This window comes from Hibiscus syriacus, unplaced genomic scaffold, assembly GCF_006381635.1.
Source record: "Hibiscus syriacus cultivar Baekdansim isolate YM2019G1 unplaced genomic scaffold, ASM638163v2 tig00111506_pilon, whole genome shotgun sequence".
In the NCBI taxonomy this organism is placed as follows: Eukaryota; Viridiplantae; Streptophyta; class Magnoliopsida; order Malvales; family Malvaceae; genus Hibiscus; species Hibiscus syriacus.
In genome coordinates, this window is record NW_024063109.1 from 581,508 (window position 1) to 598,273 (window position 16,766).

General features: G+C 32.2%; 1 protein-coding gene and 1 pseudogene across 1 annotated transcript; both read right to left on the bottom strand.

Annotated features, from left to right (window-relative positions):
- Positions 1–23: 23 nt before the first annotated feature.
- On the bottom strand, positions 24–2,698 carry LOC120164311 (annotated as a pseudogene).
- LOC120164334 (O-fucosyltransferase 20-like) lies at positions 2,628–5,187 on the bottom strand. The gene is made up of 6 exons (XM_039174083.1): positions 4,502–5,187; positions 4,241–4,409; positions 3,872–3,961; positions 3,480–3,763; positions 3,131–3,389; positions 2,628–3,001 (listed from the first exon to the last, which is right to left on the bottom strand). Exons 1-6 carry the CDS (start codon positions 5,122–5,124, stop codon positions 2,768–2,770), a joined length of 1,659 nt encoding a protein of 552 aa, XP_039030014.1. The 5' UTR covers positions 5,125–5,187; the 3' UTR covers positions 2,628–2,767.
- Positions 5,188–16,766: the final 11,579 nt, after the last annotated feature.

Here is a 16,766-nt window from a genome sequence, read left to right on the forward strand (position 1 = left end):
TATTATGATAGAACGAACTAGCATCATATCACATCACAGTAAGCTATCAATCGAGCAGGCAATGGCCTGAGGAAATTGCAGGGAAGAGATGGCAGCTTGCTCCGGAATTTGGGGTGGTGAAGACAATACAGAGCACCAACCAGAACCACCACGCTAAGCAGCGTTGCATACAATACAACAGACGTACAAAGACAAAGAAGAATGAAAAGGTTGGTGGCTCTGGGATCTCTCCACCCCAACAGGGACTCAAATATCTCCCATTGTGTTGCTTTGTTGCCTATCATACCTCATTCTAACTACATCATGTGGTTTAAGGTGACAAATTCTTCATCAAGCTCGTCCGGATTCACTGCCTCAGCCCATGAAAGCCTTGTATACATGTGGGGTGGGCACCTTAGGCAAAATCAACTTAGGGTACCATATCAGAATCAGAAACAGAACATGGACTAGAACCGATGTGATGGGGTTCTTCCAGTTGCAAACATCACGGAACAACTGACAGACAGATCATGCCGGACACAAGTGACATGATGCGGAAGAAATTAGCTTTGCTTCTTCTCATGCTCCAAATCTGGGAATCCACATCTAACATATATTCAACCACCTCTTTTCTCAAAGGTGGCTCTTCTAGACCGAGCCACCTTGCCACAATAATCATAGCTTGGTCTCTCACATTGTCTAGTTGATTAACTGTGAATGGATGTAAGTAATGCATCTTAGGCAGTAAAGGTTGCCCATAAATGTATATCATGCTAGCAAGTGAGAGAGTAATGAATCTAAATGCTAGTTGTAGCTCTCCCATTTTCTTCAATCCATGTGGGCGCAACACAAGGAGTGGATAAGAATGTGCGTATATCCTATGAGCTTCTAGAGTTGATAATCGAATATGTACCTTTCCGATCCATGAATTGCTTGCTGCCGCCGCCACTGCCGCACACATGGCTGTTGCCAAAAACTCCTAGTGTGATCACCGTGCAAGGATGGTAAACTTCCCACGTATATTGCTCGTTCCAGTTGGGATTGAAAGTCTCAAGAATGGTTCTGGTCCGAACCCACTACTGGCCATACTTGGCCAAACAATAGGCATCCGTACACCATCGGGCATACTTGTTCCATTTTCATTGAAAAGTCCCAACACGTTGTTTACAGAGCTGTTTTGCTGCGGGCCATTGATCACTAATGTACATTGTTGATTGATCAAGCATATGATATCCACCTTCAAGACGAACTCTCAAACGAATCCTACTAGAAAACTTGAGCTCTTTCCTCCTATCACCTTCCATGGCATCGAAAGCGTACTTCTCGAAATTGAAACACTGAGAATGAACTGGACGGTGGTCAAGTCGTTTCTAAAATGAACTGAGCTGAAGGCTTATCTTCCCTAACACATCCTGTCCATCGAAGGGTGCACTTGATCCTCGACTGTGATCGAAAGCTGTTCCTCGAAAGGCTCAGCCGTTACAAACACTAATCCTCGTTCCACACGGTCCTTTGAGAAAGTAAACACTCGGTCCTTTTCAGTATTAATTAGTGAGTGTGTGGGTGGCGGAAGAAGCTAAGTTAGTAACTCCTCCCAAGAAACCTCAAACTCCTTTCTCAGGGAAAGAAGCTGTAGGAAAAGAAAATAGCTCCTGATTATAGGACTTTGTTGAATCTTCTAATTATTAAAAGTTATAAAATTGGCCCTCGATTATTCATATGTTCTGAATTCATTATTTTTTTTATTAAAAATTGACATTCTTTGGAGTTGGACGTTAACATGTTAACTGAGATGTGATAAAATATAAGTCGAGAATCGTTTGAGATGTATTTATGGATCCAGTCTCCGTTTACATTATGTCGTCGAGTCAGAGTTTGAAACATTATTTTATTGAGTCAATGCTTAAAAGTAATTAAAGTGCCAATAGACATTATTAAAATATAATTTTATCATACCACATTCAGTATGTTAACATCTAGTTCAAACGATCATCAATTTTAAACAGAAAATGACGAATTTAGAACATATAAATAGTCGAGTGACCATTTTATAATTTTTAAGTTGGAAGACTCAAAAAATAGTGCATTATAGTCGGGAATCATTTGTGTATTTTACCCTAATAAAATTTGTGATCAGTTAGATGATTAGCATATATTACGTCCTTCACATTAAATTTATCCATTTTAAATTTTAAGTCGTCTCATTTAAAATAACCTATTAAAAAATTAATAAAGAACAACATTTATATTTCTTTTTCTGTCCGCTTAATCAAAATAAGACAAAAATAATAAAACAGGGAGTATATATATATAATTGACAATGGCTTCCTTGGAGTGCAAATGATGCGTGTGTGCAGCGGTACCTTTATGATGAAGAAAACAAGGGTGAAGTGAAAAAGCGAAAAGAGTTTATGGATTCATTGGTTCGTGTTAGAGGGTATTTCAATAGATACACAGCAGTAAACGTAAGCAATGAACACACAAGGAAATTTCAATTATGTGAATCCAACAGGACAATAAGAAGAATAAGCTCTTTCTTAACACATATACACATTTATATAATTATACAAATAAATCTATTCTGAAAGAATCAAAGAATGATAAACTATATCGTGTGTATATATATATATATATTCTCTCATTATATGTGAACACTTGCCTTGAATAAGTACATACGCATGCAATATGCTTGCGCAAAGATCATACCGGCTGCAGTCATTCTTGAAACTGCGCTCCCGAGAATCATCAGTGCCCGGTGAAGAAACTGTTGAGCAATGAAGTTGTCGTATCAAACTGAGTGGGAACGTACATCGTTGCACAAACATTCTGGGACTGGATACTTTGTTACATCCCTTCCGGCTTTGCTGCTCCTGAGTTCTGGCTGCCCCAACGATTCATCATGTAATTCCTTGATGATGCTGTTGAACTCTGCTTCAGGCATTGAAGAGTTCAGGAAATAAGGAAGCATGTGTCTTTTATTTGGAGTTATGTACTTTTTGTGTCCAGAAAATGCTCTCTGCCCCTGCATCAACAACCATCAACAAAATCAGTTTTCAAGTAGCCACAGAGAAGCATATGCGGTTATAGACACAAGAAGTGATAACTCGTTTGACCAGAAAAAATGAGAAAAAAATCGAAGCAACTGGCGAACCTGAATTGCGTGGCCCATATTTCCACCATGAGATGGCATAAAAACATCACTTTTCTCGGAAACTATGAAGTCGATGGCGGCCATAAAAGAAGCTTTCTTAGCGAATGGTTCTAATTCGCCGGGCAATGCAAGATCATCCTTATTGTAAAAATGGGGAAATTCTCTGGTTAAAGGTGACAATGCTTCTTTCCCACCCAGTGGCTGTCCCCCAGCCCAGTATATTCTTGCATTCATTGGAGCCCCCAAAGCTTTAAGCAGCCTAATGTATACAACAACAGAAGATTGTTCAGTACATAATAAGGTATCAAGTGGAGCTCATAGTATTGTATAACATAGAACTAGCTCTTACCTAGTCACTTCGAAAGCATTCAAGGGGCAGAGCCCTGCAAGCTTTCGCTCATGGTAAGTCATGTTCGATTTCGAAGTGAGAAGCACGGGGAATCTTCTCCTTTCATCTTGGATTAACTCGTCATATTCTTTACTCAAGCCTGGTGAGCAACCAGTCCTCACCCATACATCCTTCTCCATTCGAAGATGAAGAGCAAGGTAGGGTCCTTTGCTCTGCATTCTCTGGGCCAGCTTGTTACCAAGTTCAAGGATTGGTGGAGCAAATTTCAAAGCTTGAAATGCCACCTGATATTAAATGATGAAAAATTAGAATCTTCAAAGCAAACAACTAAAACCAACACAACTGGGTAAAGAACAGGGCAAGTTTTCCAAATCCAGTAAGATTTCAAGTACCTTGCAGCGAAGCTTTTGAAGATCAGGAGGAAGATCCTTAGAGAGCCTTGAGTCCAAGCCTCTTAAAAGCAAAACTCCTTCCCTGTTTATCTATTGCACAAAAAGAACCGTGTCAATAGGTGCAAAAAGAAAATTGAAATCGTACTAGCTAACACAATGTCTCATAGTTCCAGGGATTAAATTGTAGTTGCCTTTATCGCGATGGAGGCAATAACAGATGCTATTCCAGCCTCTGCGGGTATAGCGGTTGTGCAATAACAGTTTCAACGGCACCTTTACCGCTATACAAGTTATTCCGATAGTGTACCTAATATTAGGCGAGTGCCTAAGTTACTTGTTGAAACAACATAGAGGAAAAGGATTGGTTACCCGCTTGAGATAACGTGAACGAATCCATTGAGGCGAGACGTGAAGTGGAGTCCGTCTCTCCTCTACTGGCCTTGTCATTACATGTGTAGAAGGCAATGAAGATAGTATACGAACATCATCCTCAAGAACACTCTTGAAATGAGCCAAGTCGAATATATCAGAAAATTCACTGCAAAAGGATGAAAACAAGGAACAGACGATTAAACAACAGTCACGAAGAAAAATACCCAGTGTTGAAATGATTTATTTTAGTTTTTGTACCTTTCATCACCCCAGATGACATTGACTTGCAAAATGGGAACAACCAAAGCAGCACCCAGAATCCTAGCGATGACAACGGCATCGACGATTTGGTTCCTTTGTTGACTGATGCCACCCGAAACAACAACCAGCAAGTACTTACTCCTGCCTTTAACGATGGCCTCGCTCGCTCTTCGATACTCGCGACTGAAATCCAAACACGGCCGGTAACCCATCCCATCAGGCTGCTTCCAGAACTCACCTAATTCCTCATCCGAGTGGTGAGGGGGTTGACCGAGATTACTAGCAGAAACCACCGAGGAGTCGTGGTTTTGACCTATGGTGTCGATGTTTTGTTGAGTTTGGAGACATGGGTCTGGGTCGGGAGAGAATAGGATCAAAGTGTTGACGTTCCAACCCAACCTCAACATCCCAACAAGGCCGAATAGAAACAGAGCGAAGAACCACACCTTCGGGCTTCTACATGTGTACTTGCTGACCAAAAAGAAGCTACCGGAGCTGCTTCTCTTGGGAGATACCAAGAGAGACTGGAGAGAAGAGGAGGATAGGGAGTTGATTATCTGAGATGGAACTGAAATGTAAGATTGCTTCTTGGCGTTGATTATGGTCTTCGATTTCGCCATTAAAGTAAGCAGAAATGGTGTTTATATTTTCTGTTCCTTTCTGTAGGCTAAAGAAAAATAAACACAAACAAGGAGAAGAAGAGAAGAATGGGCGGCGAGAACGCGTAGGCAAAGTCTTAAAAAGGTGAGGCCAGACGTGACCGAGTGAAAGCGGAATGGTAGACCAGCAGACAGGCTGGCATTTATTGAATTAAACTTCAATTTTGGACATCGTGTTTTTTCTCTCACAATTCAATATGATTATACAGTTCCAATTCTGCTGCCAGTCCTTGTAATCTTTTACATTTAAAATATACTCTGTTTTTGACTTCACGCTCCTCTTTCCTTGCGATATAACAAGGCCAATTAATAATACAGTGAAAGGATCTTTGTTAAATTAGATTACACTGTATTTGAATTCGTTGAATGACTTAGAGTTAATGTATTTATAATATGTATTATTAATAAAATATTTAAATAAATACTACGTTATAATAATTTTAAACTATTAAAAATTTACACGATATATTAAGAAAAAATACTGTGTACATGAGATTAATGTCGTATACATGAAAATCAATAAATATCAGTTTAAGTGGTAAACTGTTTGATTTTATTTAAATAAGATTTTGAATTCGAGTCATTGTGTATTTAAAAATTCTTTACTGGAAGACTTGCACATAGGGATGGGCATAGATCGGGTTGAGTCGGGTTTTTGGTTCACCCGACCCGAGAACAAGGAAGCCTCCAGCCGAGACCCGACCCAACCCGACCAAAACAATGTTTCACCCGACCCGACCCGAATATATGACTTAGAAACTCAACCCGAACCGACATTATCCGAAATAATAAAAAAATTATTTTTATTCAATAAAAACAGTGACTTAATTGAAAAAATTATACATAGAAGGGTATTATTATAATTATACCTAAATATAAGGTAAAATTATATATTTTTCGGGTCGGTCGGTATTTTTCACCCTAATCCCGAACCCGATCTGAATATCACACTTAAAAAAACTCGACCCGAACCCGAAACTTTTTTTTAAAAAAATCCGACCCGATCGGGTCGGATCAGAACCCGGCGGGTTCGGGTTGAGTGTTCATCCCTACTTATACACCAAAAACCAAATGTGTGACTCGGATCAGTCGGTATTAATCAAAACAAATCCTTCAAACCGTAAAGATAACCAAAAATATATAATATATATCATGTACATGAAAGGTCAAATAAAAAATAAAAGGCGTGATATCAAAATTAGTCCCCAACATTCCTAAAATAATCATTTTAGTCTCTAGTATTTTGAAATATTTTGACCTCAACGTTTCCTTTTATGACAGAAAGATCCCTAATATTTGATTGAATTGTCTCTTTGACTTTATTCCTTTTTAGAGCATTTTGGTCTTCTAATATTTTATTTTAGAGTAAAAAACTCTTGTTTTGAAACATTAATTGCTTGTTAACTAATAGTTTTCATATACTGTGATACTTTTTTACTCTAAAATGAAACGTTAATAACTAAAATACCTAAAAAAAAATAGATATCAAAATGAATATTTTAACAAACATTGGAAGTTAATTTTAAGATTATCCATATAATTTTTATTCTTTTAAAAGTCTAATTAAAAATAAAAAAGGGCTGAATGGGCATTTCAAAATATGGAAGCCAATTATTGATGGCCTAGACCGGCAGGCTGTTCTAGTAATTTTTTGTTTAATTTATTTGGAGAAAGTCAGCTGCTTCTGCCCTTCTCTCTCTCTTCCTTCTTACAAAGAGAGGCGACACATGAGACGCCCTGTTTTTCTTGTTGTTTTTTGAATTATTTGGGGTCTCTTCCGTTGTTCAAAAAACTTTTTTATTTAATAATAGAATAAATTACAAATTCACTTACTAAAATTTATTCTTTCTTGTATTTCATTTATTGTATTCTTATTTTTCTAAATTTATTAATTAAATTTTATAGAATGAGTTTGACCCAAAATCAATAAAAATCCATGAAAACGGGAATAAGAATCACAAGAACGTTAAACCCAACAACAAGAGGAAACATAAGAAAATAAATAAAAGAAAATGGAGAAGAAGCGACAGTGTATAGTTTCCAATGCAAAGAATCAAGATACAGTAGAAATTCTTTAAATTAATACTCGATAAATTAATAAACTCTCTAAAATAATAAATTTATCCGGTCCCGACTTGGATCAATGTAAAAAATTGAAAAATTCGATAAAATAATAAGATAATAATTTTTCGTTAAATCCCTTTAATTTTCGGTTCCAAGAAAATCATAAATTAATAATTTATAGAAACTGAAAAAAATATATCACACTCTATTGAAATATGATTCAATAGTTGTCTGTTTTCCTTTAAAGTTCAAGTCTATTTGGAACTCATTATTAATTTAACTCATCTCTTGCAACGTAATTCTAAGAGACATAAACTAATTTACCTTTTTATTTAGTATGTATAGTATAATTACTTAAAAATTCTTTAAATTAATAATTATTAATTTATCGATAAATTAATATATCTTTAAATTAATAAATTTTTAGTGTAATTTTCCTTATTTTTTAATCATTTAATTTTATTTTTCTGATGTGTCTTTTACAATGTTTTTTAATGATTAAAAAACTATTTAATAATTTTCTGACACACGAGCAAAGGCGGCAAAAAGCAGCAGTGAGCAGTACGGCAAAGCGCAGCGCAATATCCAGCTAGGATGAACAACTCAACACGCTGGCAGTTTCGCCACGTCGTATGATTGTGACTTCTCCGTACCTGCCATGTGGGTATCTTCTCTTTCTGCGGGCTTTTGAGCCTCCACTTGCATTTGTCCCCTTTATTTAATCCAATCTTAAAAACAATGGCTTAACCAACCTTAGTTCCTTAAAAGTTTTGGAATAAATTTCATGCGGTCTTTACATTTATTTTGTATCCAGTGTAGTCTTTACACTGGAAAAATAAAAGCAAGTTAACCATTTTACTAACTAAAAGTAGATTTGATAATATAGTGTTGACGTGGTGACTCGGGATATAATATAATAGTTTATAATATTAAAGTAGTAGTCTACGAAGGGTAATGACATAATCGAAAGATTTAATTTTCTAAAAGTTAAAAGATTTGTAAAATTTAATATATTAATTAAATTTAAAATTTTTAAAATTTTAAAATTTTTAAAAATAAAATATTTAAAAAAAAATTAAAAATACGAAAATATTATTAACAAATATAACAATACCATAATTTATAAAATAAAAAATATTTAAAATAAATATTAAAAAAATGTTTACTTATTTATCATCAATCTAAATATATTATTGTCTATTGAATATATTTTTAATGAAAATATAATAATAATTTTATATTAAACAACTTATTTTAGCTTAGAGTGGTACCAACAAATAGGGGTGTATTCGGTTCGGTTCGGTTCGGTTTTTTTTATCAAAAATTGAACCGAATCGAAATAAACAGGTTTTCAATATTTAAACCGAAACCGAAACTGAATAGTTAAAAAATCGAAAAAACTGAAATCGATTTTTTCGGTTTGGTTCAGTTTTTTTAACGGTTCAGGTTTTTCGGTTCGGTTCGGTTTATCGATTTTTCAATAAAAAAATCACTTGAAACTATAATTTTTTTACAAAAACTGCCTATTCAGTTTAATATGTAACAAATGGGTTTCATATGAAAAACCCGAACCGAACCGGACCGAATAAAAAATGAAACCTTTAAACCGAACCTTTTAAAACCAAAATCAAACCGAACCAAACCATTTTACTCTATTCATATCAATTTTTCGATTTTCTCAATTTCGTTGCTCAGCCCTACCAACAAACACATTTCTAGTCCCTTTTAAGAAAAATGTGTTGCTCGTAACACAAAAGCCAATAATTAAAGGTTAAGAAGGGATAAAAGGTTTGAATATTGATGATTATGACTTGATAGTGAAGTGAATAGCAAGGCTTGAAATCTCAGTCATTGAAAATGGAAGTAGCTTTGCTTAGAAGAGATAAGATCGAATACTCTGCTGTCTTGACTACAATAAGAAAGTGAAACCCATAATAAATAGCCAGAGCATTTGCCACGATAACAGGGCAGAGGGGATGAGGCTTAGGCGCCACCTCTGCCTTTTCTGTGCCTTTTGAATCTAGATCCTTCATTGGTGTACACATGGATGGACGGAGAGGAAAGATAGAGATAGTCATTTTTCTGATAATTTTTTTATATTTTTGTTTAATAATATATTTTTAATTTTTTATAAATTTATTTTCTTTTAAAATTTTATGTAAAATTTTATAAATTTATCATATTAACATAAAATTTTATATATGTGTTTATTTGTCTTGTCAATATATATAGTCTTTCCATTTCAAATTTCTGTTAATCGATAAATTATATTTGGCTTTTGTGATATATCTGTACTTTGGTTTAAATATGTTCAGAGCCACTATATTATTTCAATTTTTACATTTTAGTTTATATACTTCATTTTACAATATTGAATTTCTGTATTATTTTTTATTTAACAATCTAAGTTTCTATACTAATTTTCATTCAATTTTGTCGACAAATATTGATATTATAATTACAAAAAAGAGTAAACTAAAGTTTTAGTTCTTCATATTTATATTTTTTTATCAAATTAACTCTTTATCTTTAAAAATACATAAAAATATCATTAATGGAATAATACAATTATTTATCATATATATATTTATAGTATTTTAGGGCCAAACTGATAATATTATAAGCATACAAGATTATTTTTTCCTTTTTTTATTTTTACCAAGTCAATCATAAATAGTAAAATTGAATAAAATTAAGTGGATGGAAAAAAAATCAACTATAAAATAGTAAAAAAAATAAAGTATAAAAACTGAATTTTAAAATTTAAAATAGTATATTTTTAAATATTTAGAATTTTTAGTTTTATTGTGAATATAATATATAATGGCATGGGCGGAAAGAAAAAATAACATTCTTTCAACTTTCTTAATATAATTATACAGCCTAGATGTGATCACTCACCAACCGCAAACATATTAATTTACTCTTTCAATATGCATGATGCGCCAAATACATAACCACGATTTGCTTTTAAATAACCTATTTATTAATTTAAAATAATTATAAAATAATATATATTCTAACGATTTTTAAGTCATTATCATTCCATAATAAACATATAAATACTCCTATTTAAAGAACATTTTAAGAATATTAAAACATACCATTGTAAATAAATTTGTGCAGATCCAATTGATGAGACTAAACTTGAGTGGTAAAAATCTAAGATTTTTTTCAAAGAATACTTTAAGATATTTTGTCGATGCAAGATTTTTAACTATAATTTATGCAATTTATTAATTTTTTAAAAAAATCTTAGTTTTATTTTTGCAAAATTTTAAGAAATTTTAGGATATTTAGTTTCCTTTTAGAATTATAGTTACAAATTCGTTAAAAGATTAAATTGATGTTTTAGTTATAATTTAAAAGTTAAATTAAATATTGAAATTTTTTATTAATGTACCACATCATCAATTTAATAGACATTAACAACATAATGGTCAATTTGTAATTTTCAATAGATTTTAGTGACCATTGATTTAGTTTAGCCTATTTTTTACTACCATGATCCATATATCATGAAGGAAATAGATATGAGTGCGAAATAACTTTGTATTATTAATATTTAAAAGTAGATTATCATGTGTGAATTAAATTATTCACCCTGAAATTATATATGCAGAAATATAAATATTCAATATCAAATAATTAAAAATCTTTAGACATATATTATCTTATATTCACCCTGAAATTATTATGCAATAAAGGAGGTATGAAAATGATTAGTGTATAGTTGGCTATAAAAATGCTCATTTTTTTTTTGAATCGTTTAGTTGATTATAATCAACCGAACAAAAATGAAGTTAGAACCATCATATATATGGAGAACCACTTCAATTATGTGATGGTTTATTATTATTTAAATTAAGATTAAATGATTATTAGGTTGTTGTCTTATCGTTATCAGCTCTGATTGCCTTCTTTTTTTTCATTGCTGCAAGTAGCCATTATAGTCATAGATGACCAACTTCTTGTTTATGCATAAATAATTGTTGTACAAGCTGCTAAATGAAGTCAAATAGTACAGGCTCGGCAGCAGCAGGTGCAATTAATACATATATTATAATAATTAGTTGAGTTCAAACTAATATCCCTAAATAATAATAATAATGGTTATATTATTTTTTTATCAACTTGTGCTAAATATAAGATCGTGTATTTTAAGAGGTTATTAATTATTTGACATTAAACATTTATATATTTATGTATACGTTGCGTTTATATTTACAATCTTTAAAAAAATAAAAAATTCTTTAATCACTAAAATCATCTAATTTGTACAATAATTAATTATATAATTATGATACATTAATTGTCACACCTAGGGGTGTATTCGGTTCGGTTCGGTTCGGTTTTTTATCAAAAATTGAACCGAACCGAAATAAACAATTTTTCAATATTTAAACCGAAACCAAAACCGAATAGTTAAAAAACTGAAACCGGTTTTTTCGGTTCGGTTCGGGTTTTTTAACGGTTCAGGTTTTTCGGTTCGGTTCGGTTCGGTTTTTCAATGAAAAAATCACTTGAAACTATAATTTTTTTTAAAAAAATTGCCTATTCGGTTTAATATGGAACAAATGGGTTCCATATGGAAAACCCAAACCGAACCGAATTAAAAAAACGAAGCCTTTAAACCGAACCGAAAACCGAACCGTTTAAAGCCAAACCGAACCAAACCGAACCGTTTTACTCAATTCGTATCGATTTTTCGATTTTCTCGGTTTCGTTGCTCACCCCTAGTCACACCCATGGCCATGGCCATGCCCGATGGTAATGCCATCAGCCTACTTGGACAAGTTAAGAAAGAGGTGGCCAGCCACTTTATTTTGGATTTTTTCTTTTGGTTTAGGACAATGATTAATCATTAATAGTAAAACATGTACACATGGAGTAGTGGGTCGACATGTTCTACACTTTTTTATACAAAAGACAACTGTTTCCTCACCAAGCATCTGTTGGGATGTTAACACACGAATTGTTGGATGGTTAAATATAGTTTTTTTTATAAAATAATTGCAAATGCTTTGGAGTAGAACATAGTAAATAATACTTAGCTATTTACAAATTTATTGTATTGATTATTTTGTAGCACGACTGTATGAAGATAATAATAATAATAAAAAATATAGGATGAGGGAATTTGTTGAGTGTCCTTAATAGTTAAAGAAAATGTTATTTTTCTTTTGAAGTTATAGGTTCGAACAACTACGTCTGTAAGATATATATATTATCAATGATTGAGAAAATTTTTGAATAAATATTATCTTATAATCATCTCAAAACATAAAAAATAATATAGGACAGGTAGAACCGATTTTCTTTCGGTTATTGAGAATGAAGCGATTAAGGTATATTATCTTATAATCATCTCAAATTATCCATAAAAAATAATATAGGACAGGTAGAACCGATTTTCTTTCGGTTATTGAGAATGAAGCGATTAAGGTAATACTTTATCCCATCTATTATATCAAATTATTATTTTATCCTTATATATATTAATTATTAAAAAAAAGTAACTATGTAAAAACGTCTATTATATCGAATAAATATAATTTGATCCTCGAACTTTTGAGAAATTGCAAATTTGATCCTCAAAATTTTGAGAAATTGCAAATTGGATCATAAATGATTAAACTCCTATACAATGGGAATAGATGATGTTTTTAACTTTATTGATTATAATCTAATTATGAGTTTGATCCATGAATTTTTGTATAAATTTTTTAAATTATTTATGTTTCTATTTCGACAATCGTATGCAACATCCTCTATCTTATCATTCGTATGAGTCGAGTAAAGAGTGTTATAGGAGGGTTATGTATTTGTATAACCCCTGTAAATTTTACCCTATCTACAATTCACATATCAGTCGTGCCACCACATTGCAGAACAAGAGCTCTTGTGGAGCCTTTTATCTTTGGTGTAACAGTGGTGGAATGTAACATAATATTACGGTCACATAATACAAGGGTCAAAAGTAGGATAATCTCGACCAAAATATGACACGTTAAGGGCTTAATATGCACAATCTTATATGGACCAAAATACATTGTTGTGAATGTTTAAAAATAGACTAAGGGAGTAGGCAGGGGTGATCGTCCTCTGAAAATTTAAAATTTAAGGGTCTAATATGCATAATCTTATATGGACCAAAATACAATGTTGAGAATGTTCAAGAATGTTGATAGTGGAATTACAACAAATAATTATAATCGTAGTTTTTAAATTGTGATAATAATTACACAATGGATTGGAAATCAAGTGACAGAATAGATTACGTTTGTGTATAAAACAAGTTTAATTCCAAGGTAGTAGTTTGAAGAGTACATGCATAGGGTTCGGCTGTCAATTTCCGTCATTCATAAAATGGTTGTCCCTTGTTCCCATGTGTAATGGGTAAGGGGAAGGTAAGATAGTAGGCTGCCCTCAACCTGGTGTTAAGGGCAGTTTCCGTAAAAGACCTCCGAATTATAAAATGCCCTCCAAGGGACTCGATCTCACGACCTCAAGATTAAGAACCTTGTGCTCTATCAACTGAACTAGATAGTAACTCCATTTCCGTCATTCATGTTCTCTCTAATTATTGACCAATAGGTAACTATACATTTTGATGGAATTTTTATTGGAACATAAATTATATAAAAAGGCCGTATGGGGACCAATCTCCATGTGATAACTGAAAAGTAAAGTTAACTGTGACAACAATGCTAAGTAGTAAGCGTACAGGACAATATTTGCTTTTCCTGTAACAAGTATATTATTGTAAAAGGATTAAAGTGCGCTCCATGTCATTCAATTATATGTTTGATAATAATCATCAACCCAATGATTTCGGTAGTAAAATAAATATTATTATTCTTTGAAGTCTCGAATTTGAATACTAGGAATACAGTGATATTTTGCATTGATTAATGAGAACCTTGTATAGCAACTATAGAAGATTAAGATGTCAATTATGATTAACTAGGCATTGATGTAAAAGTAAATGATTTATATGGTTTTATTGATACAAAATAAGGAATTTAAACTTAAACAATCCATTGACCAACACATTCGTATATTATTCCTCCTTGTGGTAGAGCATAGGACAATAGGGCCATTGTTGAGACATAAGGGGTTCCTGAAATTAAAAGGCGCACATGATTGTAATATGTGTGGAAGGATAAGGATAAATAGCATGTTTCTCTCATGTGACCCTTGTCCCTCTTCCCCTTCTGCAGTTATGCTACTCCACTTTTTCATTTCTTTATGTTTGTGAAAATCATATTCGAATTGATTCAATAGAGAATTAATGATTTAATTATATAAATTAAACTGAAAGATTAGAGGACCGATTAATATTAAATAAACATAAAAATAGTAATTTGAAGCTAGGTGTGTCCAAGTAAAAATGTGAAGGTAATTGAGGCGGAGCAGACGAAGTGGGAAGATGGGCGATGTTGAGGTAGTAGGGTCTATTTGGTTTTTGGATCATCTAAGTTGAATGCTGTCAAAAGTAGCTAGCTACTGCTGGCTCATACTCCAATTTCATTTATCACTTATAAAGCCATTTGTTTATGAATAAAGTTCAAAGTTAGTCACTAAAATTTTATAAAATAATAATTTTTTAAGCTTCACATTTTCACACTTAATGTGGTCCTTAATTTTTTTTTCATTTAATGTGACCTTCAAACTCAAGAAAAAATTTAATAAGACCTTTAACTAATAGTTCCTATCGTTGATCGTTATAATGTTGACATAATCGTTCGTAATGTTTAAGTGACGGTTCACGATGCTAACATGATGATTAATGGTGGCTGATGACATGATAAATGAGTTAAACTGATTTTTTGTCAAGTTCGAGGATCAATTTATTTTTTAAAGTCGAAAGGTTTTTTTTAGAAAAATAAAATTTTATTTTAAATTATAAATTTATAAATATTCAAAAAATTAAATATAAAATAATAAAAATAAAAACTAAATTACTATATATATATATATATATACTAAACTATTATTTAAAAAATAAAAATACTAAAAGCATTACTAAAAGATTTTTTTTATCATTTAAGACTAAAAAATAAAAAATAAAATACTTAAAAAATAAAAAGAAAAAATTCTAATGATTTCAGAATTAATCATACATTCTTTACCAAAAAAATAAAAATAAAAATGTATTAATTTAATACTTAAATTTATTTTTATCATTTAAGACAAAATGTATTAATATTTACATAAATTTATAGTTAAATTTTAGGGAAAAATACTACTTAATTTTAATTTAGTTCGAGTCAAAACAAACAATTTAAAAATATTTTGTTTATGAACTTACCTATACGTTATAGAATGGAAAGAAGATTGAGGGATTGAAAATTAAAATATAGAAAAAGCGGAAAGATGAAAAATACATATTTGATTGGTATGCATGATACGAAAATAAAAATAATATAATTTTCTTTCTATTCATTGTTAAGTTATATTAAAAATTGAGTAAAAATAACTATTTTTTAAATATATATATATATATATATATATATATATATAATATAATTTCTAATTTTTTTACTTTTATATGCTAGATTAGAACATCATTTTCGTCCAAGCTCGAGTAAACCTTGATCAAAATCGAACTCCATGTCTTCAAAAACTCCGGAGTCCTTAGCCAGGGAGCTGGATTGCACCTTGTTCCCTGCCTCAGCTCTAGTTGATAAAGACAACTAAGTTACCGAGTGCCTTCTCAGACTTGTTGTGAGAAGGGATTTGATGCACATGCCTCATAAGATCAAATACCCGAGAGTCTAAAGAGTTGCCATTCTCTTTTATTTCCTCCTCCCTGAAGGTAACACCATTTTGGATTTCATTATCAGGAAGGTTCTCTCTGATAATTTCAAAATCGTAGTGCTCCATAGGAAGAAATACATGAATTACGGGATACTCTAGAACAACCGTATCAGCTAATTGTTGCCGAATTGGGGCCTTTATGTCGAACTCCCGGAAAGGTGACTTTCCCTACGACAACACAAGAAAATCATCAGTAGGATGGATAGAATATTTTCAGCAGAGGAAAACATGAAAGGAAAGCATCAAAACATATAATCTATAATTCAAGGTCAAAAACAGAAAAGCTAATTGTTAAGTACAGAGTGAAGCTCCCGATTCTATTGACTTCAATCCAGGATGAGTGCATTAAACATAACCCAGATAACTGAGCTTAACTCCAGTTTTAACATGGAAATATAGCAAAATCTAGCAAACAACAAGCAACAAGATCACGAGAAGGTTGCTGAACATATAGCTCAAAAGAAGAAAAAGAATAAAACCCAGAGGCATAAATCACCTTGGGGTATTTTCGAATGAAAAACTTGAGGCAGTCGAGCTGCTCTTCACAGAACCGCCTTAGAGGATGATTCCAGGCCCCAGGGGCTAGGTTGGAGATGGTTTTCAATTAATGTGCAGAGGCTTGTATCTTCATGAACACTGGAAAAAAGAGGGAAAAAACAATGCATCAGTTGTCCAAGAAATGTTAAGCAGCCACCTAATCTTAACGAATATTAAAC